This window comes from Hyperolius riggenbachi, chromosome 6, assembly GCF_040937935.1.
Source record: "Hyperolius riggenbachi isolate aHypRig1 chromosome 6, aHypRig1.pri, whole genome shotgun sequence".
NCBI classification, from domain to species: domain Eukaryota; kingdom Metazoa; phylum Chordata; class Amphibia; order Anura; family Hyperoliidae; genus Hyperolius; species Hyperolius riggenbachi.
Window position 1 is genome coordinate 346,034,076 of NC_090651.1, and position 24,949 is coordinate 346,059,024.

General features: G+C 46.4%; 1 protein-coding gene across 4 annotated transcripts in view; it reads right to left on the reverse strand.

Annotated features, from left to right (window-relative positions):
* The window catches only part of LOC137521801 (sialic acid-binding Ig-like lectin 8), a 283,306-nt gene that overhangs the window by 248,370 nt on the left and 9,987 nt on the right, over positions 1-24,949 (reverse strand). For all 4 annotated transcript variants that reach the window (XM_068241540.1, XM_068241541.1, XM_068241542.1 and 1 more), the window contains exons 4-7: positions 20,507-20,770; positions 13,386-13,427; positions 7,728-7,979; positions 911-928 (exon numbers count right to left, since the gene is read on the reverse strand). In XM_068241540.1, coding sequence (XP_068097641.1) covers positions 911-928; positions 7,728-7,979; positions 13,386-13,427; positions 20,507-20,770 — 576 coding nt within the window. The remainder of the gene's footprint in view (positions 1-910; positions 929-7,727; positions 7,980-13,385; positions 13,428-20,506; positions 20,771-24,949) is intronic.

The following is a 24,949-nucleotide window of genomic DNA, read 5'->3' on the forward strand; positions in this document are numbered from 1 at the left end:
TTCACTATCCAATATCGCCAATTACACTTTCGCTATCCAATATCCCTCATTACACTTTCACGACCCAATATCCCTCATTACACTTTCACTATCCAATATCCCTCATTACAATTTCACTATCCAATATTGCCAATTACACTTTCACTATTCAATATCCCTCATTACAATTTCACTATCCAATATCCTTCTTTACAATTTTACTATCCAATATCCCTCATTACACTTTCACTATCCAATATCGCCAATTACATTTTCACTATCCATTATCCCTCATTACACTTTCACTATCCAATATCCCTCATTACAATTTCACTATCCAATATCGCCAATTACACTTTCACTATCCAATATCCCTCATTACAATTTCACTATCCAATATCGCCAATTACACTTTCACTATCCAATATCCCTCATTACACTTTCATTACCCAATATCCCTCGTTACAATTTCACTATCCAATATCGCCAATTACACTTTCACTATCCAATATCCCTCATTACAATTTCACTATCCAATATCCCTCATTACACTTTCACTACCCAATATCCCTCGTTACAATTTCACTATCCAATATCGCCAATTACACTTTCACTATCCAATATCCTTCATTACAATTTCACTATCCAATATCCCTCATTACAATTTCACTATCCAATATCCCTCATTACACTTTCACTACCCAATATCCCTCGTTACAATTTTACTATCCAATATCGCCAATTACACTTTCACTACCCAATATCGCCAATTACACTTTCACTATCCAATATCCCTTATTACACTTTCACTATCCAATAAAGCGCATTACAATTTCACTATCCAATTTCCCTCATTACACTTTCTCTATCCAATATCTCTCATTAAAAACTAACATTTTAAAGGCAGTAAAAAAAATAAATGATTTCTTACCAGATGCTCCATCTTTGGCTGAAAAGGAATACACAAAGTAAATTGATATTATCACAATTACATTGGATATTCAATAGCTACACAAGAGTTGAGGACGGGAACATTATAAAGAGTTTTTGTTACACTGAAAGAATGTCAACTTTCCTTCAGTCTTTCCTTCCACTTGCCATACATATCAATGACACAGCTCCCAGCTCACTTCTCTTATCATAGGTAGGCAAGGAGCTCTGTCAGTGGACAGGCATGGATGGGATAGGGAAGGTTCAACTTCCAGGGAAAGGCTAAGGCCTGGTTCACATTAGCGTTTTTTTGCGGAACGTAACTGGAACGTATACTGTACAAACGGAACGGATGTGAAAGGGTCCAATGTTAACCTATGGATCCTATGGAAGGATCCATTCACATGCGTCCGTTGGTATGAATACATCCCGTATGTTCTGTTCCCCGGACCTAAAAATTACCGCAGGCCCTAATTTTCCAGACCGCTCTGCCCAGCGGAACGGAACAGGACAAAAGATGCTGCAGCATCGGGGCAATGGAAAACTATTGAAGAAACGGACCGTTCCACGGGGGATGGGGGCATGAGCCAACGCGAATCTAGCATCGAGATGGTGAGGGAGGGTGCAGCACCGGGGCGGGTGGGTAAGCGAGGGTAACCGGGCCTTAAATACATACCTAAAGGCCAGTGGTAGAGGCTTCCGTCTTCTTCCGCGTCATGTGACTAGTCACATGACGCGCTGTGTAATTACAGCGTAAGAAGAAGAAGCCACTGCTGCCATTAGGTGTGCATTTTCTGGCAAACGGAGTGAAAACCGATCCATCGGTGATCAGATCCATTTTCAATCACGATCCATTTGCCAGCAAATACATAACTAAAGGCCGGCGGTAGAGGCTTCCGTCTTCTTCCGCGTCATGTGACTAGTCACATGACGCGCTGTGTAATTACAGCGTAAGAAGAGGAAGCCGCTGCTGCTGCCATTAGGTATGTTTTTGCTGGCAAACGGAGTTAAAACCGATCCATCGGTGATCAGATCCGTTTTCACGATCCGTTTGCCAGTCTGCACAGAGCCATCCGGATCTGTTTGGCTCAAAAACGCAATGTGAACCGGGCCTAAGGTCACACTTGTCCATGCAAAAAAACATCAGTTTTCTACTATGGGCGTGTATTATTCCTGCATTTTTTTTTTCTGTGTGTGTTCATGCATTTCCATTTGCGTTTTTAATTAATGTTCATATTAAACAAGTAAAAATAAGTAATTATAAAATTTGTTTTAGGGCTCGTTTCCACTATCGCGAATCTGCATGCGTCCAACGCATGCAGATCCGCACATGTAATACAAGTGGATGGGCCTGTTTCCACTGTAGCGTTGTTGAGGGGCGTTTTTTTCAGCGTGAAAAAAACGCACAAAAGAGCCAACGATTTCGCCTGCGTCGGGAATCCGTGCGAATCGCCGCTAATGTATTTAATAGTAAAAACGCATGCGTTTGTTACATGCGTTTTTACCCGCGATTTCGCGTGCGATTTCGCACCTTTTTCAATTTTATTTAGCCCTGGCAGTGTCATGGTTAATTTCGCATGGCACCCTGCCATGCGAAATCGCAGGTGAAATCGCGGGTAAAAACGCATGTGGAAACGCATCTGCATGCGTTTTTACAAGCGTCGGAATGCGGCCGAAATCGCGTCGCAACAGTGGAAACAAGCCCTCAACCTTATTTAGGCAAAAACGCCTCAAAAACGCATGTGTTTATTTTCACCATAGGAAAGCATTGCATGCAGAACGCATACAGTATACAGAAAGAATAAACTTGATGAGCTTTTTAAAAAAACACATCTAATAACGCATTGAAAAACACATACCAATGTGTCTTTGTGCGGCCCATAGACCGCACATTATGTGCATTTTTGCATGCGTTTTCTAAAACGCATGCGATTTAAATAAGTGTGACCCTGGCCATAGGACTGGTTTACACCTACATCTGTACATTTCCAGTCCAGTCCTGTCCTGTGCTGTCAGTTTTGCATCAGTTTTCTATCACTTTTACCTGACTGCACTGGAAATGTACACCTTTTATGTGTGAACACAGTTTCACATACAAAACTGATGCCAAACGCCAAAAACTGACAGGACTGGACTGGACACCTACGTGAAACAAGCCTTAAAGGGATACTGTAGGGGGGTCGGGGGAAAATGAGCTGAACTTACCCGGGGCTTCTAATGGTCCCCCGCAGACATCCTGTGTTGGCGCAGCCACTCACCGATGCTCCGGCCCCGCCTCCAGTTCACTTCTGGAATTTCTGACTTTAAAGTCAGAAAACCACTGCGCCTGCACGCCCGTGTCCTCACTCCCGCTGATGTCACCGGGAGTTTACTGCGCAGACACAGACCATACTGGGCCTGCGCTGTGCGCTCTTGATGACATCAGCGGGATCGAGGACACGGCAACGCAGGCGCAGTGGTTTTCAGACTTTAAAGTCAGAAATTCCAGAAGCGAAGTGGAGGCGGGGCCGGAGCATCGGTGAGTGGCTGCGCCAACACAGGATGTCTGCGGGGGACCGTTAGAAGCCCCGGGTAAGTTCAACTCATTTTCCCCTGACCCCCCTACAGTATCCCTTTAAAGAGACACTGAAGCGAAAGAAAAATGATGATATTATGATTTGTATGTGTAGCACAGCTAAGAAATAAAACATTAAGATCAGATACATCAGTGTAATTGTTTCCAGTACAGGAAGAGTTGAGAAACTCCAGTTGTTATCTCTATGCAAACAAGCCATTAAGCTCTCCGACTAAGTTAGGGTGCGTACAGACATGCGACTATAGTCGTTTAAAACGATCGTTACCGACGGCATTGCCCGACGATCGTTCGTAAAAAGTGCACGAACGATCATTAAAACGACCGACCAACGAGATATGTCGTTGGTAAAGAACGATCCATTCTGCCAGATCTTTTCCAACGACCATCGTTCAAAAAGTAATGTCTGTACAACGATCGGTCGTTGATCGTTCGTTCTCAAAGCTTTGCACATGCTCAAACAGTTCTTTTTGACACTTGTGTTTGAAATCAGTTTATACATCATGTTGCGCACGCAACGCTCGTTCCAAGATCGTTCGTACACGAACGATGTTCAAAGTAGCCTTTCTTCAAACGATCATCGGCCGATGCCTCCTTTAACATCGTTCGTCGTTCAGAACGAACGATCGTTATCGTATGTCTGTACGTACCCTTAGTCGTGGAGAGGGCTGTTATCTGACTTTTATTATCTCAACTGTTCCTGGACTATTTACTTTTCCTCTGCTAGAGGAGATGTCATTACTTCACAGACTGCTCTGAAAGACTCATTTTGAATGCTGAGTGTTGTGTAATCTGCACATATTATAGAATGATGCAATGTTAGAAAAAACACCATATACCTGAAAATAAAAGTATGAGAATATTTTCTGCTAATCTTCTAGTAATTATTCATAGTACACAACCAATTCACTATATCATTTTTTTTTTCGCTTCAGTGTCTCTTTAAAGGATCTTTGTTGCGAAAAATTTAAAATACATGTAAACATACAGATAAGAAGAAGAACGTTTCTTCCAGAGTAAAATGAGCCATAAATTATTCTCCTACGTTGCTGTCACTTACGGTAAGTAGTAGAAATCTGACATCACTGACAGATTTTGGACTAGCCCATCTTCTTATGGTTCTCAGGGTCTTTCTTTATTTTTAAAAAGCACTTAGTGAATGGCAGTTGCTCCATCTAACTGCCCAAAAAGTGTACAGCAAGCAGAGAGGCTGGCCAGACCAGCATCTTTGTATAAATCTTTTTCAGGGAATGTCTTTATCCTATATAATAATTTGCAAGTGTCCTTGCATCCTGTCCGTGTGTCAGTGCTTTTATGCTACTGCGCATGTCAAGCACTGACAGCAGTTGGGACAGGACGCAGGACAGGGCCAGGAGGCGGGGCCAGTCGGCTGGGCGTGTGTGCACGTGGCGGGCTCGCGTGTGGCGAGCAGGCGCACACATGCATGCTGTGATGCTGCACCGAGGACTGACCTAGAAACCATTTTTACACGGGCTTTGGTCGCCTAGTAAAGAATAAAGGTCATGCTGAGAATCCCCCATGAAGAGATGGACTAGCCCAAAACCTGTCGGTAATGTCAGATTTCTACTATCTACTGTAAGTGACAGCAACATGGGAGATCAGTAATTTATGGCTTATTTTACTCTGGAAGAAATGTACTTCTTATTTGTATGAGTTTTACATTTTAAGATTTTTGCAACAGTTCCTCTTTAAAGTGTTACTGAAGCAAACAAAAAAATGTCAAATACTCACCTATGGAAAGGGAGCCTCTGAATCTCATAGAGCCTTCCCAGTCCTCTCTCAGTGTCCTCGTTCCGGACCAGCGCTGTCACCCTTGTTACAGGTATTAGACCAACTGGTCAAATATGCTTCGTGGATCCTTGGAAGGCTTGGTACTGTGCATGATGATGCACTCATGCACACTTGGGCACACTTGTGCATGCGCTGTACAGAGCTGCCTGTTTTCCAAAGTACTTGTGGACATGAGTGCTTCCGAAGCCTTCTGATGGCTCTGGGAGGTGAGTTATTTGAGCAAGAGATAGCGCTGGATGGAGGACATAATGAGAGGAACGGAGAGGCTCTATGAGCTCTTGAGCCTTCTCTTTTCCTACCTAGGTAAGTATCTAACTTTTTTATTTTTTGTTTGCTTCAGTATTGCTTTAAAGGGAAGGTTCCAGCACCTGAAAAACAAAAAAATACACTTACCTCGGGCTTCCTCCAGCCTCTTGCAGCCGTCCTGTGCCCTCGCCGCAGCTCCGGTGGCTCCCGGTCCCCTCCGGTGCAGATGTCGACCTCGCCAGGTCGGCATATGATTGTGCTTCACAGTGCAGCTTACTGAGTCATACTGATGTCATCCGGACTGTACTGCACAGGCACCGAACTACTGCACCTGCGCAGTAGGGATGCTCGGAAAATTCCGCGGAATTATAAATTCCGTGATTCCGGCCGGAATTAGGTCAATTCCGATTCCGGTAGTCAAATCGGAATTCCTATACCTCTCAAACGGAATTCCGCGGAAATTTTATAATTCCGACGGAATTTTCCGGAATGACATAAAAAATCTCTCTCTCTCTCTTCCTCCTCCTCCTCCTCCTCCTCCTCCTCCTCCTCCTCCTCCTCCTCCTCCTCCTCCTCCTCCTCCTCCTCCTCCTCCTCCTCCTCCTCCTCCTCCTCCTCCTCCTCCTCCTCCTCCTCCTCCTCCTCCTCCTCCTCCTCCTCCTCCTCCTCCTCCTCCTCCTCCTCCTCCTCCTCCTCCTCCTCCTCCTCCTCCTCCTCCTCCTCCTCCTCCTCCTCCTCCTCCTCCTCCTCTCATGGTCTAGAGGGTAAGACAGATACCTACTACACACTAGGTTCTGGGTTCAAATCCCAGCTATGGTATATAAATAAGCATGCTTTTCAAAAAGTACAAATCCTTAATCATGCTACTTTTTCTATCGAATTGATCATAATGGAAGTATGGTTTATGCTACCGGCAGCTTTAGCATGTAGTGTGGGTCATGGTCTAGAGGGTAAGACAGATACCTACTACACACTAGGTTCTGGGTTCAAATCCCAGCTATGGTATATAAGCATGCTTTTCAAAAAGTAAAAATCCTTAATCATGCTACTTTTTCTATCGAATTGATCATAATGGAAGTATGGTTTATGCTACCGGCAGCTTTAGCATGTAGTGTGGGTCATGGTCTAGAGGGTAAGACAGATACCTACTACACACTAGGTTCTGGGTTCAAATCCCAGCTATGGTATATAAGCTGTTTTGAAAATCTGCAATTCCCTACTGTGATGGATGGATGGATGGATGGAGGAGGAGGAGGAGGAGGAGGAGGAGAGAGAGAGAGAGCTTTTTCCGACGGAATTCCGTGTAAATCGGAATTCCGCGGAACTGACCCGGTATACTGTCGGAATGGAACGGTAACGGAATTTCTATATGTCGGAATGCGGAATTGAGCCGGAAACGGAAATCGGCTATTCCGACCATGCCTGCTGCGCAGTGAAGTCCGTATGACGTCAGCGTGACTCTGAGAGCCGCTCGCGCAGGTGCAGTGGGCATCTTGCTCCGGAGGGGACCCCGGGCCACCAGCAGGGAGCAGAGCTGTGGCGGGGGCACAGGATGGTTTGCAGGGGCTGGAGGAAGCCCATGGTAAGTGGATTTTTATTTTTCAGAAGTATGACAGACACTAATAATGTGCTAATCTTGTCTTTTATTCTTTTTTTTTTTTTTTTTTTAAATCATATTATGATTTCTGGATTACTGAGGCAATACAGTGCAAAGTAGAGACCCAGGCTATACATATATGGCAGAGGTGCCCACACTTTTTCGGCTTGTGAGCTACTTAAAAAAATTAGCAAGTCAAAATGATCTACCTATGTACAATTTTAGGAGCACACTTGTATATACAGAATGGAAAATGTGGTGGGGTCGGGATCTACCATAATTCCTTTGCGATCTACTGGGAGATCGCGATCTACCTAATGGACACCCCTGATATATGGTATAATGTTTTTCCTAAAAGGGTTCATACTCCCTGTAACACTTGTAGAAAAAGTTTGTGATGTGGTTTCAGTTTGTTTGGATCTGCGAAGTACAAACTGACAGTAGCTGTAACTTTAATGGGACAACTTATTTTGATAGCAATAGTATTTGCCTATTGTGGGAAGGAGGGGTCTTACCTAGAGCACCAAATAGGCCAGAAGTGGCCCTGGTTAATTTGTGTAGGGTACAGGTACACTTTACTACAACACTTACTCTGCACTTCAATGTCGACAAAGTCGCTTGTGTCTCCATGTCTGTTCTGTGCTGAGCAGCTGTAGGTCTCTGAGTCGCTGGATTTTACGTGTGGCAGATGCAGCTCCAGCCAGTGTCCAGTCATACTGCTGACTACAGTATCCGGCCCCTTTGTCCAGGTGACATGAGCTGGCGGGTTACTGTCAACCGCGCACCTCAGAGTCACAGCCTCACCCTCCTGCAGCGTCACTGTGTGGCCTGTCAATGCCTTTCCTGGATGAATAGAGAGAGAGGAAGCAGAATGAAAGACTACAAGCACAGTCTTAAACCACTGTCTATCCTCAAAGGTTTCAAAAATTTCCCTCTCCTAGTTAGTTTACAGATTGGTGAACCAGAACTCCCAGGAGTGTGTAAGGAGCTACAAAGGACCAAAAAGCCTCCTTACTTAAATCCTTTGTAAGTCAGAAGTTTACCTTCTTAAAGTACAGCAGAGTAACCAAGCAGCTCAGGGTGACCCAAACCACTAGGAATATATAGGGGGATAAAAGAGACCAAAAAGCCCTCCTACTAATAAGCAATGCTTGGTAAAATTTGCCTTCTTAAAACAGAAGTATACTTGCAATAATTCAGCTATCCTGTGGCTTTGTAATATTTAAAGCTATAGGCTTGCTATACACCAGCGGTTCTGGATGCTTGCCTGGCTTACAGGGGTGAAAATAGATAATTTGCATATTCCGTAGTGATGCATTGTGGGTAACCACAAATGTTCACTTATAGCTGAATTATTGCAAGTTTCCTTCTGTTTTAAGAAGGCAAATTTCACCAAGCCTTCTTAAAGTGTAACTGTCGGGCATAAAATAAAAAATCAATTCTTTATTTGTATCTGGTAAACAAGTAATAGGGATGCTAACCAGGCAATCCAAAAGCTAAAATCACTATTACTTATCTTGTTGATAAATGATCATTCCCCAGTTTACCTGACTCTTATTTGGTACACACAAAATTTGGTACACAAAAAGGAAGTTGCAGGGCATGCTGGGTTGTCCTTTTTTGCTTCTCTACCTCCCCCTCAGACTTAACTAATGCAGCCTGATTGGCTGAAGCCTCTTTCCCTCCTGTTTTCCCCTCCCACACGTCTGTTCCTCTCTGATTGGACAATATTTCTTATGCTGAGACAATGCACGTTCTATAGTGAAGAGCAGGCAATGCATACGCAATCAGGCAGAGGAGAGTAAAGGAGGAAATGACATCAGGATTGGCTTCAAAATAGCCACAGATAAAATGGGAAATACTAAAAAGGATTTTCTCTTTTTTTACTGTAGAAAAATCACTAAAATGAAAACGTGGACAGTGCAATACATATGTTATGTAAGTAGAGAAAGGATTTATCTACTTACCGTATTTTTCGGACCATAAGACGCACTTTTCTTCCCTCAAAGAGAGGGGGAAAATATTGGTGCGTCTTATGGTCCAAATGTGCCAAAACAGACCTGCCTCCCCTTAAGAAGTGGAAGTGGAACATTCCGATCTGCTTGTCGGCAATGTCCCCAGGCGTTTATCTTGTTTTCCCCCGGCTCCTTATGTGGTTCACTTGTGGCTGCCCTCGGTGAACTTATTGCTGCCCCCCCCCCCCCCCGTATTTATAGCTGTCCCCCGTGTAGTCATATCGGCTTCCCCGAGCGCCGCTGTGTCCCGCCTGCCTCTATGTAGCGTTATGCTTACCCCCGTGTATTTATAGCTGCCCCCCCGTGTAGTCATGCCGGCTTCCCCGAGCGCCGTCCTTAATGCTCTGTGTCCCGCCTGCCTCTATGTAGCGTGAGGCTTACCCCATAACGCCGCTATGAGTACCGGTAATCCTCCTTGTAAAGCCGCTGAGGGATTCACGCACGCAGGCAAAGTATTTCCCTCTTCACTTCCGCATATGTCACTAATGCGGAAGTGAAGAGGGAAATACTTTGCCTGCGTGCGTGAATCCCTCAGCGGCTTTACAAGGAGGATTACCGGTACTCATAGCGGCGTTATGGGGTAAGCCTCACGCTACATAGAGGCAGGCGGGACACAGAGCATTAAGGACGGCGCTCGGGGAAGCCGGCATGACTACACGGGGGGGCAGCTATAAATACACGGGGGTAAGCATAACGCTACATAGAGACAGGCGGGACACAGCGGCGCTCGTGGAAGCCGATATGACTACACGGGGGACAGCTGTAAGTACAGGGGGGGGGGCAGAAATAAATACACCGGAGGCAGCTATAAGTGCAGGGGGGAAAAGTATAAGTACAGGGGGGGACAGCTATAAGTACAGGGGGGGGGGAAACTATAAGTGCAGGGGGCAGCTATAAGTGCAGGGGGGCAGCTATAAGTACAGGGGGGCAGCTATATGTACAGGAGGCAGCTATATGAATGGGGGGGACAGCTATATGTAAGGGAGGCAGCTATATGTACAGGGGGGGCAGCTATATGTACAGGGGGAGCTATAAGTACAGGGGGGCAGCTATAAGCACACTGGGGGCAGCTAAATGTACAGGGGGCAACTATAAGGACACTGGGGGGCAGCTATAACTACAGGGGGAAGCTATAAGGACAGGGGGCAGCTATAAGTACAGGGTGGCAGCTATATGTACAGGGGGGCAGCTATATGTACTGGGGCCAGCTATAAGTACAGGGGGCGGCTATAAGGACACTGGGGGCAAATATAAAGGACACCAGGGGAATAGATAATGACGCAGGGGGCAGGGATGAGGAAACAGGCACATGTAGGGAAACATCAGGCACATAGGACAAGGACAGGGGCAGAGATGGGGACAGAGGACACAGGCAGGGCAGAAGAGGACAGAAAGGAGACACACAAACTACAAAAGGGGGACATAATTAAGGGAAGGAGAAGATGCACAAGATGCCCCTGCTCCATGGATGCACCAGGTTTAATAAAACATTTTTTTCCTGGTTTTTGTCCTCTAAACCTGGGTGCGTCTAATGGTCCAGAGCGTCTTATGGTCCGAAAAATACGGTATACAGTATGTGTTTTTTTTCCTAGATAGTGTGGTTGACAGCTCCTCTTTAAAACAGAAAGTATTTGTGATTATTCAAGTTGGAGTGTGCATATGATGTCGCCCATGATGCATCACTGCTGATATGCAAATCATCTCTTTGTTGTCCCTGATAGCTAAACACACCTCCAAAACTGCTGGTATTCAATGATGTGTCCGCTTATTAATATTACAGAGCCAAACTAATCCAACATGCATACAGCCTGTTTCAGATTGGTTGATCCTCATCAATGCATGGCATGGATTCATATGGCTCTATGAAGTAGGACTTGAGACACCCAGAGTTATAGATTGCCCAGCAAGCTCATGGTGAGCCAGCACTCCTAGGTATGTGTAAGGGGCTGAAAGATCAACAAGCCTCTTTACTAAAATGTTATGCAAAACAGAACGTTGCCTTCTTAAAACAGAAGGTGTGTTTAGTGTGTACATGTGTGGGAGCCCAGTAATGCTGATAGTAAAATAGCAGTATTAAAGAGACACTGAAGCAGAAAAAAAATGATGATATTATGATTTGTATGTGTAGTACAGCTAAGAAATAAAACATTAAGATCAGATACATCAGTCTAATTGTTTCCAGCACAGGAAGAGCTAAGAAACTCCAGTTGTTATCTCTATGCAAAAAAGCCATTAATCTCTACGACTAAGTTAGTCGTGGAGAGTGCTGTTATCTGACTTTTATTATCTCAACTGTAAGTGAACTGTTTTCTTTTTATCTGCTAGAGGAGAGGTCGTTAGTTCACAGACTGCTCTGAAAGACTCATTTTGAAAGCTTAGTGTTGTGTAATCTGCACATATTATAGAATGATGCAATGTTAGAAAAAACACTATATACCTGAAAATAAAAGTATGAGAATATTTTCTTTGCTGCTAATCTTCTAGTAATTATTCATAGTACACAACCAATTCATTATATCATTTTTTTTTTTCGCTTCAGTGTCTCTTTAAATACCAATATTTTACTATGATTTATCCTAAGCTCATTCTCGCACTGAAACCCCCCCCCCCAAAAAAAAAAAGAAAACTACCTGCTTGACGCCTTACCCTACCCTGCACAAACTACCTGCCTGAGACCTAACCCTCCCCTCAAACTATCTGCCCGACGCCTAAGCCAAACCTCTCCCACCACACAAATTACCTGCCTGATGCCTAACCCTAACTCCCCCTCACATAAACTACCTACCTGATGCCTAACCCTAAACTCCCTGCCCCCCCCCACAAACTTCCTGCCTGACGTGTAACCCTATATCACCCTTATAGAGTTGTCAGATACAGGGGGGCTTAAATGATTTGACTGTGATCTGTCCACACAAGAGCAGCTTGCTTGCAAGTAAAGATTAATGCAAGGCAGCCAACTAGCCAAGTACATCTGTAGGTAACTTTTATTCCATAATAGCTTCACCATTCGGACAATCTGCTGTGGTCAAAAGCCTGAGTTCTGTTTGTGATGTTTACATTTGGTTCCTATCATTTCTGAACTAGTTAGCCTTAAATTTTATAATTTGAATTAAGCATAAAATATCTAAAGCTCACCATACAAACATAGATTTTTATCACCCAAATGGACCCTACCAGGCAGCAATCAGGGCCGATTTAAGCAACAATGGGGCCCCAGGGCAAAATAAACCTGGGGGGCCCCCCCAACATATACCCCGGAACAAAAATCGGCATTAAGAGACCTTTTTTTGCAGCTGGTATAGTCAGGGTGTGAAGCCCCAATCGGTCGGAGCTCCACATTCTGGCTATCCCAGCCTGCATGGGGGACAAGGGGTTTAAAAGTTTCAGGAGGGGGGACCCCACAATTTTTTTTTAAAATTCCCACACTCTAAACATAAAAAAAAAATAAAAATTGGGAAAATAGGAAAACATGCCAGGGATCTTCATACAGCCATATTGCGGCTGTATAGCGATCCCTGGCCAAAGCGCTGCGGCTGCGTATAGACCCCCTGGAAACCCCGTCAGGAAATTTATTGCGCTTTTATTTGATGCATGTAAAATTACACTACCGTTAGGTTTGCTACTAAAAGTGACATTTACCGCATTTAAAAGTATACTTTTTTTCCTTTGAAACTTTAAAATCGATTTTCTCAAAAACTATAACGTCTTTTTGAAAAATTGTTTTTTCCTCTTATTCCTAATGATCTCCTTAACATACCCTGCAAATTTAGGGTTTCTAGCATTTAAGGTGGATTTGCTATTAACCATTAAAGTCGGCAGGTTTTTAAATGTGTTTTTTTTTCCTTTGAAACTTCAAAATCGATTTTCTCAAAAACTATAAGGCCGATTTTGAATTTTTTTTCCTCTTGTAGCCACTGGGGGCCCCTACAAGCTCTGGGGCCCTGGGGCAGCTGCCTCCTTTGCCTTAATGGTAGCGCCGGCCCTGGCAGCAATCATGCCCCCTTTGTGACACCCGTCCCCCCACCCCCCAAATTTTTAGGCTGGAATCAGCACTGCGCTCAGTTGTTGGCAGATAGAAGGCTGAAATGCCGACAAGAGGGCAGTTCTGTCTCCCATGACTCAATATGGCTTCAGTTCAGAAAGATGAACCTGCTCATCACTGTTGCTTAATGTTTGTGGATACGTCTGCAGTGCCTGTGGGGTATACTATGTATTGGAATGGCTTCCACTTCACCTGAGGATTCAAGAACCGTATTGACAGTGATGGTCGGGGCATCTGAAACAGAAGTAGAACAGGTTTATTCATTCCTGACCCAGGATTATTAAAATGTGTTCATAATACGAGTTAATAGTAAAGAACCTGAAAAACTGCAAAATCCTTACAAACCAAAAACAAATAAAACACAATTTAGAAACCTTGTTAGACAGTTTATTAGACTAATGAAAATGCTGGCCGCAAAGGCAAGCTTATCAATTAGCAGATAATGAGGTAAAAAGTCTTAACTACTTTACGACTGCCTCACGCCAATGGGCGTGACAGCAGCGGCAGCCCCAGGACCGCCTAACGCCAATTGGCGTCAAGTCCTGGGGCTGCAGTTTCCCAGGGAACGGCCGCGCGCATGCGCGACCGTTCCCTGCCACTTTACGGAACGGAGTTCCGTGATTAGCCTGCTAGCCGGCGATCGCGGCTAGCAGGCTGCATGTAAACGAAAGGGGAAATAAATCTCCTTTGCTTACATGCGTCCAGCGCTGCGGTCTCCAGCAGCACTGTACAAGATCGGCGATCCCCGGCCTCTGATTGGCCGGGGATCGCCGTCCTCTCATAGGCTGATGCCTATGAGAGGTGGAGAGCAGGATGGATCGCCGTCCTGCTCAATTGTACAGACAGAGGGGAGAAGGGAAGGAGAGGGAGAGGGACAGCGGCAATGAGAGCCTCTAAGAGGCTGAAGAAAAACATAAATAAAAGTGACCTCGGCGATCGGACCCCTCCGGCAGCATGTCCCCTTAGGGACAAAAATAGGAGGTGAGTCCGATCGCCATACTCCTTAGTTGGGCTGTGCAGGAGGCTGAAAAGCCTGCACAGCCCAGTACAGAAAAAAGTGCCTGGTCTTTAGGGGGGGTTTAACACTGTGGTCATCAAGTGGTTAAATCTTCCAGTACCTTGAAAACCAGTCAAACAGTTTTAACTCTCAATTTTATGCTGTTTAATGCTTTAGACCATAGAATAAATTTGAGTATAATACTAAAACCTTTCATGAAGAAAACCTCCCCTGGGGGGTACTCACCTCGGGCGGGGGAAGCCTTCGGATCCTATTGAGGCTTCCCCCGTCCTCCTCGGTCCTACGGCGGCAACGAAAATCCTCCCGGAACAGCGGTGATGTAAATATTTACCTGCCCGGCTCCAGCGCAGGCGCAGTATCGGCTCTCTGCACAGAGATAGGCGAAAATAGCCAATCTCCATCGCGCCGCTCTACTGCGCCAGCTATTTTCGCCTATCTCCGTGCGGAAAGCTGCAACAGCACCCCCGCTGGAGCCAGGAGAGGTAAATAAATCAGCGCTTGTCAGGCTTGTCGAGGGAGGATTCTGCGACACTCCAGGGGGAGCCAGCGCTGGACTGCCTGCAGCTACAGGGGAGGGGGAAGCCTCATTGGCAGGGGCGTCTCACCCACCAGGCAAGTATAGGCGGTTGCCTGGGGCGCCCTGAGGTGGTGAGGCGCCATGAGGTGGTGAGGCGCATTCCCCCGCCACTGTTACCGTGACCATGTTTTTTTTTATATATATTATATTACCTCCCGACTCAGTCCCCGGTGCTCGGCACGCTACCATGTGCTCAGCAGTGCATCCACCTCCACTTCTCCCCAGCCAATAGAGCAATCAATACTGCTCTTCTCTGCCAGGCTCCTTCTTTAAAGCCGTGCCCCTTCTTCTCAGTAGCCACACAGGTAAAGTGTTTACCCCGTGTGGCCCAGCCTTTAACTCCGCCCCACGCCAGTCAAACCAGGAGCCAGCGGCCAGCCAGCTTATGCCCCCGACAGTCTAACCCCCACCTGTAGGGTTGCCAGGTCGGCTGATTGAGAAAACCGGACAGGGGGTGGGGTTAGGGGCGGAGTCAGAAGCGCACTTTTATGTAGAGTGGGGCTAAGCAATGGGCTTTTTAAAAAATGTTTTTTACAGTATTTATATCGCACTGACATCTTCTGCAGCACATTACAGAGTACATAGCCATGTCACTAACTGTCCTCACCAGTACATGCACATAAGAGACCACTTTTCACCAGTAAATGCACATAATAAGAGACCGCTTTTCACCAGTAAATGCACATAATAAGAGACAGCTTTTTACCAGTAAATGCACATAAGAGACAGCTTTTCACCACTAAATGCACATAAGAGACATCTTTTCACCACTAAATGCACATAAGAGACATCTTTTCACCACTAAATGCACATAAGAGACATCTTTTCACCACTAAATGCACATAAGAGACATCTTTTCACCACTAAATGCACATAAGAGACAGCTTTTCACCAGTAAATGCACATAAGAGACAGCTTTTCACCAGTAAATGCACATAATAAGAGACAGCTTTTCACCAGTAACTGCACATAATGACAAACAGCCAGTTGTCCCCAGTATATGTAGCCAGGGATATATGTGCCCAGTATATGTAGCCAGAGGTATATGTCCCCAGTATATGTAGGCAGGGGAATATGTCCCCAGTATATATAGCCAGCGGTATATGGGCTCAGTATATGTAGCCAGGGTGTATATGGGCCCAGTATATGTAGCCAGGGTGTATATGGGCCCAGTATATGTAGCCAGGGTGTATATGGGCCCAGTATATGTAGTCAGGGGGTATATATGCCCAGTATATGTAGCCAGGGTGTATATGGGCCCAGTATATGTAGCCAGGGTGTATATGGGCCCAGTATATTTAGCCAGGGTGTATATGGGCCCAGTATATTTAGCCAGGGTGTATATGGGCCCAGTATATGTAGCCAGGGTGTATATGGGCCCAGTATATGTAGCCAGGGTGTATATGGGCCCAGTATATGTAGCCAGGGTGTATATGGGCCCAGTATATTTAGCCAGGGTGTATATGGGCCCAGTATATGTAGGCAGGTGTGTGCCCCCCCCCCCCCCCCCCAGGAGGGAAGCAGTCAGCGCAGAGAAGAGGGAGAGCGGTGAAGAAGGGGGCCATCTCCCCCCCTTCGCTCACCTTAGGGTCCTCTCCCTCCCTCGCTGTCTCCTCCGATCGGTGTGTGCGGTGGCTGGCAGAGGGGCGGAACTTACCTTCCGTGTCTCCTCCGTCTGGTGACTGGTCTCGTCGCAGGCGCCGCGCGGGATGAGTTGCTACTACTCTGGTCTGATGCAGACCAGAGCAGCGGCTGCGGCACCAGAACTTCCGGCCGGCGCATGGAGCGACACGGAAGGTAAGTCCCGCCCGCTGCCAAGCGCCACCGCCAGTCAGCCACACACAGATCGGAGGAGACAGCGAGGGACGGAAAGCATCTAAGGTGAGAGAAGGGGGGGAGATAGCCCCCTTCTCCGCCGCTGCCCACCGCTTTCCCTCCACTGCGCTGCTCTCCTCCTGCTACAGGCGGCTGTCAATACTGACAGCCGCCGGAAAAGGCATAAAACCGGACATCTTAATTGTCCGGTTTAGCATGCCTTTTTGCACCGGACACAGCGGCCAAAAACCGGACTGTCCGGTCTAAAACCGGACACCTGGCAACCCTACCCACCTGTGTCACTGGCTGCACACAGACACTGGAGCGAGACAGCCAGGGGACAGATGCAGTCACAGAGAGAAGAATGTGATGTGTCCGTGTTGGAGCCCCGCCCCCGCACAAGACAGCAACACAGCCCGGGAGAAGGGAAGTTTCTGCTCCCGAGTAATGATGGGAATTCCGGCTCTTTTCAGAGAATCGGCTCTTCTGAATCGGCTCCCATTAAAGAGCCGGCTCTTACGGCTCTGTATCGGCTCTTCATTAAATATCACTAGACACCACTCAGAATCGGAGTAAAAGCTCCGCCCCCGTCTCCATGACAATTCCAGGCTGCTTCTCTGACTGGGGCAATCCCTCCTGCTACTGCTCTGCTCCGCCCCATACACTCCTACAAGCTGCAAGAGGAGGACTACATCTCCCAACATGCCTCAGCGACCTTTATTGCAGAGCAAAGCAGAGCTCTGTGGGGCGGCTGAGGCATCGGCTCTTTCAAAGCTGAGAACCGGCTCTTGTCGTTCGCAAGAGCCGGATCGTTCGCAAACGACCCATCACTACTCCAGAGATGATAAGCTGCATGCACAGGCAGAAGAGAAGGTATGCAGGCAGGCTGCTAAGAACACTTCCTGTCCTGTGTGCAGACTCCCAGTACTGTTATAACTGCTAGAATGTGCCCTGCTCTTTTGATACTAGAGTTTTCTTTGAAAGCTGGTTAGACTGTAGGCTGGTAAAGCTGTAAACCTGTGCTTTAGTGCTGTGCTGACTCTTCCTCTCCCCTCTCTGTTCCTCTGCCCCCTCTTCCATCTTATGCTGTCTCTACCCCTCTCTGTTCCTCTACACTCTCTTCCATCTTATGCTGTCTCTACCCCTCTCTGTTCCTCTGCACTCTCTTCCATCTTATGCTGTCTCTCCCTCTCCCCTCTGTTTCTCTGCACCCTCTTCCATCTTATGCTGTCTATCCCTCCCCCTCTCTGTTCCTCTACCCCCCTCTTACATCTTGTGCTGCCTCTCCCTCTCTACTCTTTCCCTCTGCTCGGATTACGTGTATTTTCTGGTGAAACGCTTACGCATTACGATTATTTTCTGGTGAAATGCTGCTGCAATAAGTGTATTTTCTGGTGAAACGCTGCCACCTTACGAATATTTTCCGGTGAACTGCTGCTGCAATAAGTGTATTTTCTGGTGAAACACTGCCACATTACGATTATTTTCTGGTGAATTACGATTCTGAATTACGATAATTACTATTATTTTCTGATGAAACACTGCCGCATTATGATTATTTTCTGGTGAAACGATGCTGCATTATGATTATTTTCCTGGGGGGGAGGGGCTTGGGGGGGGGCGCCACAGGTTTTCTCGCCTGGAGTGACAAAATGACTAGAGGCACCCCTGCTCATTAGAACCCCCTCCCGAGGTGACTACCCCCCCAGGGAAACTTTTTTTGCTACAGAGTCTCTTTAAGAACTGCTTAAACAATGTCACTACTTGACATGTGGCATTGTAACGAGATAATTAATGTACACAATGTCAGGGGTATAATTCTGTGGCTGATCAATGTATAAACTGGCACATATCTTTCAAAGCTGCTTTGTGCTAAATGTGATTCACAGTCATGTTTTTTTTTTTTTAGTTTTTTAGCCCCCGAGTCACGGCAATAAAAGAGCTACACGGAGAGCCCAGACTGACGGACAGTAACAGATGTGTGAACCAGTAGCTGTGAAAAGGCGGCTTGGCATCAACAGGCAGACAAGCGAGTCCTAAGATTAGACATGACTGTAATGTTCAGAATGTGTTGGCAAATGGATCTGACACTGCATGGAACACTGAGAACTCTTTATATACAAAAGTGATAATGTTTATTTACAATGTAAGGACTGGGGAAAGGGATCAAGTGCTGAGGCTCTTGGGTAACAGCCCGGTGCTATTTTGCACTAATGCTATTTTGCACTAATGTACACACAATACAATTTTCTGTTAGATTTCCCTGTCAGATCGATTTTTTCCAACATGTCCAATCTTAATTTAGATCAATTTTCCAATCGATTTTCCAATCGATTTCCATTCACTGCTATGGAAATCGATCAGAAATTAAATAAATTGAAGTCTTTATGATATGGCTAATATGTAGGAGCATAGGGGAAATTTTGATTCATTTTTAAGGGGGTGGACATAAGACTGGGCATGGGGGAGGGAGCGGGTTGAGAAGCTATTTGATGGGATGGATAGGCAGTTTAGGTAAGTTATGTTATCCTCCATACAGGGGCGTAACCAGAAATCACTGGGCCCTCCTGCAAAAATTTGGATGCCCACCCCCCCATAGGTGCCAAATAATCGTAATGGGGCAGCGTTTCACCAGAAAATAATCATAATGCAGCAATGTTTCACCATAAAATAATTATAGTGGGGCAGCGTTTAACCAAAAAATAATCGTAATGCAGAAATGTTTTGCCAGAAAATAATCGTAATGCAGCAATGTTTCCCCATAAAACAATCATAATGGAGCAGCGTTTCACCATGAAATAATCGTAATGCAGCAATGTTACACCATAAGACAATCGTAATGCAGCAATGTTTCACCATAAACAATCATAAAGCAGCAATGTTTCTCCATAAAACAATTGTAATGGGGGCAGCATTTCACCATAAAATAATCGTAATGCAACAATGTTTCACCGGAAAATAATCACAATGTGTGCAATATTTCACCAGAAAAGAATCGTTATGTGGGCAGTATTTCAGAAGAAAATAGTGTGCAGTGCACCTGCAAAAAAATTATTTACTCACCCGTCAGAAGTCTCCTCTCCTGGCCGGCCTCTGGCCCGCAGCTCCCCCGAGTCCCGACGATCCTCCTGAAGCAAATCTCCCATGCTAAGAGGAATAGCAGGGCTACAGGAAGATGGCATCCGAAGCCCTATACTGGAGACACAAATAGTCTCCAATGCAGGGCGTCGGTCGCCATCTTCCTGTAGCCCTGCTCTGCCTCCCGGAAGACTCCCACAGGCTGAAGTGACCTGTGGGCTGCAGAGATTGAACTGGTGCAGCGTCTGTTAGAAGCTGCGGCCAGTTCAACACCTGGGAGCATCCCACAATCCGGCATCAGCGCTTCCCCAACACATGGCGCCCCTGCTACTCCCCCCCCCCCCCAAATGGCCCTGGGTGGGCCCCCCTCGGCTGCTGGGGCTGCAGCCCCTATAGTTACGCCATTGCCTCTATATCCTTATGCACAGTTAACCTGATGGTGTATTTCTTCAATGAAGAAAAAAATGAGGCACTGTGCCTGGGTTGTTAAGATCTCTGATGATGTGTTAGTACGGGAAACTGCTGTCAGGCCAGCCACCTAAACCCCACTGTGTGAACCTCTTGCGTATGCCCTACTGAGGAAATAAAAAGGTGTTAAGGGCACAGTGCCTCATTTTTTTCTTCCTTGAACATTGACACTGATTCCGAAGTGCACCTGCCTCTGGCAGCAACACCAGCAGTGACCACCCTCGTTTAAGCTAATCTTAGCATGATGTTGTATTTCTACTGGCAAGAATATACATATGCTTATAGAGGTTTGCTGTAGAGTGTAAATACAGTTATCAAGTAATATGCTCCAAAGAGAAGCTACAATAGTGTACTTACACTGAACATCCAGGACAACGGTTCTTCTAGAAAAGGAGGACACCTTTGGCAAGGCCACCTCACAAGTTATAGATGTCTGATGGTCAAGCAGACTAGGAGTAAGTGTCATAGATGGTCCTTCCCAAACAACATCCGATGTATCCTTCCACCACGTGACCACAGGCTCCACCTCTGGACAACTTCCAGGAAGAGAACAGGTTAGAGTCACCTCCTGGTTGGCCACCATCTCCTTAAGGATATTGATTTCAGGCTTTTGGGTGAACTCTGTAATGGACACAGCAGTATGACAATTATATCAATAAAAATATTCACCTAGCAGGTGTGATAAAACGTGGAAAAGCCGCCGCGTGTACTGGCGGCAAGGCGGCTGATTCCGCGTCCAGCGCGGTGGTTTGTCCGCGGCAGCGTGCGTCTGGTGTGGCTGGGTCTGTTAGTTCACACAGGTTGAGGAATACGCGCGCGCGCTGAGAGGCAGAACCTTTATGACAAATGAGGAGGGATCAGCTGACAAGGTTGGTCAGCTGACCTCAAGGCAAGTGACTATTGGTTGATCACTTATGGGTGGCGCCAGAGAGCGCTGCACTATATATGGTCACTGCTGGTCACTTTCAGGTTGTCTGCCGTTGCGATCACTTACGTGGAAGCACTCAGACCTTAGTCAGATCCTACAGTGTGTTGGAACCAGGAGGACCTGGGAATTCACACTGAGCCAGATTACTTCTGTGTATTATTTCTGTTATACTTTAGACTAGCTCCAGGGTGTCGAGACCACGGACCTCACACCCAAGACTAGGGAATCTGTGTTATCATTCTGTTATACTTCAGACTAGTTCCAGGGTGTCGAGACTACTGACCTCACACCCAAGACTAGGGAATCTGTGTTATCATTCTGTTATACTTCAGACTAGTTCCAGGGTGTCGAGACCACGGACCTCACACCCAAGACTAGGGACTCTGTGTTATCATTCTGTTATACTTCAGACTAGTTCCAGGGTGTCGAGACCACGGACCTCACACCCAAGACTAGGGACACTATGTTATCGTTCTATTATACTCCAGACTAGTTCCAGGGTGTAGAGACCACGGACTTCACACCCAAGACTAGGCATTGTTTGATATCTGTTATGACCTATTGCATTCCTTACTATCCCTCTGCTCTCTGATTCGGTACCTACGGATATCTGATTATCTGTTGCCAAGCCCTGCCTGCCTTTGGATACCGAATCAGCCTTCTGTCTTTTGTACCTTGTCTGTCTGTGTGTTGCCGACCCGGCTTGCCCGACCTCGAGAGCTATCTCTCTCCTTAGGAGATAGTCTCCAGACCTGCTAGTGACATCCACCTTCAGGTGTCACTCACGCACAGGTCCTTCCTACCTTCAGCCTGGGACTCCACCCCTTTGGAGGTCTCAGGCTGCTGGAAGGTTTTGATACTCTTCAAAAGGCAGTATTGCCCATACTGCCAAAGACCATCTGCTCCTCAGGTGGTCTCTCTCAAAGTGTTTACTGTTGCACCAAACACTCACACTATATAGGTGTCCAGAGGTTAGTTATACTTGGATTATCGGTGATTCTGCAGATCATCAATAATCAGGTATAATCTGTATTCTTGGTGATACTGCAGATCACCAATAATCAGATTCTCTCTTTGTGCTGACACCGATCGATACAGCAGGTCTCTGAAAGGATCAAAGTAAAACTGCCTCCCTTGTTTTTCCAGTGCAGAAGACAGACTGAAAGGACTTCTGGGCTGCTACAAGTTTACAGGTGCTGATTGTATCTTACAGGATTAGAGGGTGAAGCTGTACATCATTGTATGCCTTGTGTACACTAGTTTCATTCACTGTAAATAACTGCAATGCTTTCAGCATAGGGAACTTACCACAGTGTTGGATGGATTTCAGCCAAGTTATAAAGAAGAGTCCAGACATGGTCAGGTACCAATGTTCTTGTGCCCATTGGAGAAGAATGAGCATGAAACTAGTATGGGTCTCTGCTATATACACTTGTGCCAAATTGCCAATACATGGTTTTATGGAATTCCTTTGACCTTTTGGACAAGGCGTCTGTAACGATCGGTGTCAGCACACAGAGAGAATCTGATTATTGATGATCTGCAGAATCATCAACAATACAGATGTATACTTGATTATGGATGATCTGCAGAATCACCAATAATACAAGTATGACTAACCTCTGGACACCTAATAAAGTGTAAGTGTTTGGTGTAACTGTAGGCTATCTCCCGTGAGGCGGGAGATACAGGCAGCTCGGCCAAGAACCACCTCAGGGGCAGGTGGCCCTGGGAAGCGCAGGGACTATCTCCTTGAGAGAGGTGATAGTGAGAACCTGGCAACCAGGGATATCTAGAGATCAGATAATAGACTGTACTGCAGCCAGGGGACTCCAGGGGAAGAGGCCACTGGCTGCTAACAGGCCGGACTCTCTGATGAGCGGGAGTCCTAATTGCAACGGACACTTGGTGGAATTGTGTCACTGCTAGTACAGATAGACTGAGCACTCAAGGGGTGAGTGACAGCCTGGAAGGTCGGGCAGGCCAGGTCGGCAACACATGAGCAGATAAGGTACAGAGACAGAAGGCTGATTCGGTAACCGGGTACAGGCAGGGTCTGGCAACAGGTAGACAGATATGCAGAGGTACCGAATCAGAAAGCAATAGAGAGGTCGACAGAGCAAATAGTCATAACAGAAATAGAGCAGAGTCCTAGTCTGAGATGTGAGGTCCTTGGTCTCGACACCCAGGAACTAGTCTAAAGTATAACACAGCAATGACACAGTAATCCTAAGCTTGGGTGTGAGGGCCTTGGTCTCAACACCCCGGAACTGGTCTAAAGTATCACACAGCAATGACACCAGAAATCGCGAAAATTCTGCCCGACTTTAACATCGATTTTCTCAATAACTATAAGGTCTTTTTGAAAACTTGTTTTGAATCTTGTTCACAAGATTCTATTTAATAAACCCTGGAAATTTGGCGTTTGTAGGACTTACGGGGGCTTTGCTATTAACCGCTAAAGTCGACGGATTTTTACTGTAATGTAAAATGCAGAAAATAGGCAGATGCAGATTTTCTGCATTTTACATTACAGTAAAAATCCGCCGACTTCAGCGGTTATTTGCAAAGCCCCCATAAGTCCTAGAAACACCACATTTATAGGGTTTATTAAACTGAATCTTGTGAACAAGATGCAAAAAAAGTTTTCAAAAAGATCTTATAGTTTTTGAGAAAATGGATGTTAAAGTCGGCATAAATGTCCGCGATTTCCGGCGGAAATTTCCACGACTTCCGGCGGAAATCCGCCTACCGCACTTGCATTACTGATTTCCGCATTCCAATGCGGAAATGCAATTTCCGATCGGAATTTCGGAAATTGCATTTCCGCGATATCCAAATGAGCATCCCTTGCCCTGAAGCGCTTTGAGTCTGCCAGGAGAAAAGCGCAATATAAATGTTCTGTTTTGGGTCTGTAATCTACGTCTTTAACCACTTGCCGACCGCGCACTCATACCGCGCGTCGGCAAAGTGGCAGCTGCAGGACCAGCGACGCAGTATTGCGTCGCCAGCTGCAGGCTGATTAATCAGGAAGCAGCCTCCTGTCAATTCACGGCGGGGGGCTCCGTGAATAGCCTGCGGGCCGCCGTACGGCGTTTACATTGTACGGCGCTGCTGCGCAGCAGCGCCGTAAGGCAGATCGGCGATCCCCGGCCAATCAGCGGCCGGGGATTGCCGCCATGTGACAGGGGACGTCCTGTCACTGGCTGCGCAGGACGGATAGCGTCCTGTGCAGCCCGGAACACCAGGGGGGCCAGGTAGGAGAGGGAGGGGGGGGGATTTCGCCGCGGAGGGGGGCTTTGAGGTGCCCCCCCCCGCAACACCGGCAGGCAGGAGCGATCAGACCCCCCAGCACATCATCCCCATAGTGGGGGAAAAAGGGGGGCGATCTGATCGCTCTGGATGCACCCTGATCTGTGCTGGGGGCTGTAGAGCCCACCCAGCACAGATCACAAATAACAGCGCTGGTCCTTAAGGAGGGGTAAAGGGTGGGTCCTCAAGTGGTTAAACTTACAGTAAGCCCAAACCCATATTTGTCAGCTCAGGCCTGAGAGGCCTGATGCTGACTGTAAAGTGTAGAAAAGTGAATTGCTAATGAAAAACTGGACAACTAGCTTTATCTCAGTTCACCATGAAACACTCCATAAATGAAAGGCAGCATTAACTCCTCCAACAATTTATACTAACCCTGTACAGTAATCTTAGTTCCATTTCCTTCTCTACCACTCAGATACTATTCCCCCTACATAAGATTACATTAACGCTCTTATCAACTAACCTTATGCTGCACTCTTACCTCAAAACTAAAAATAAAGTAAAGCATGGTATTCTCCCCACCCGGAAAAAAAAACAAAAAAAGAAAATAAAACAAC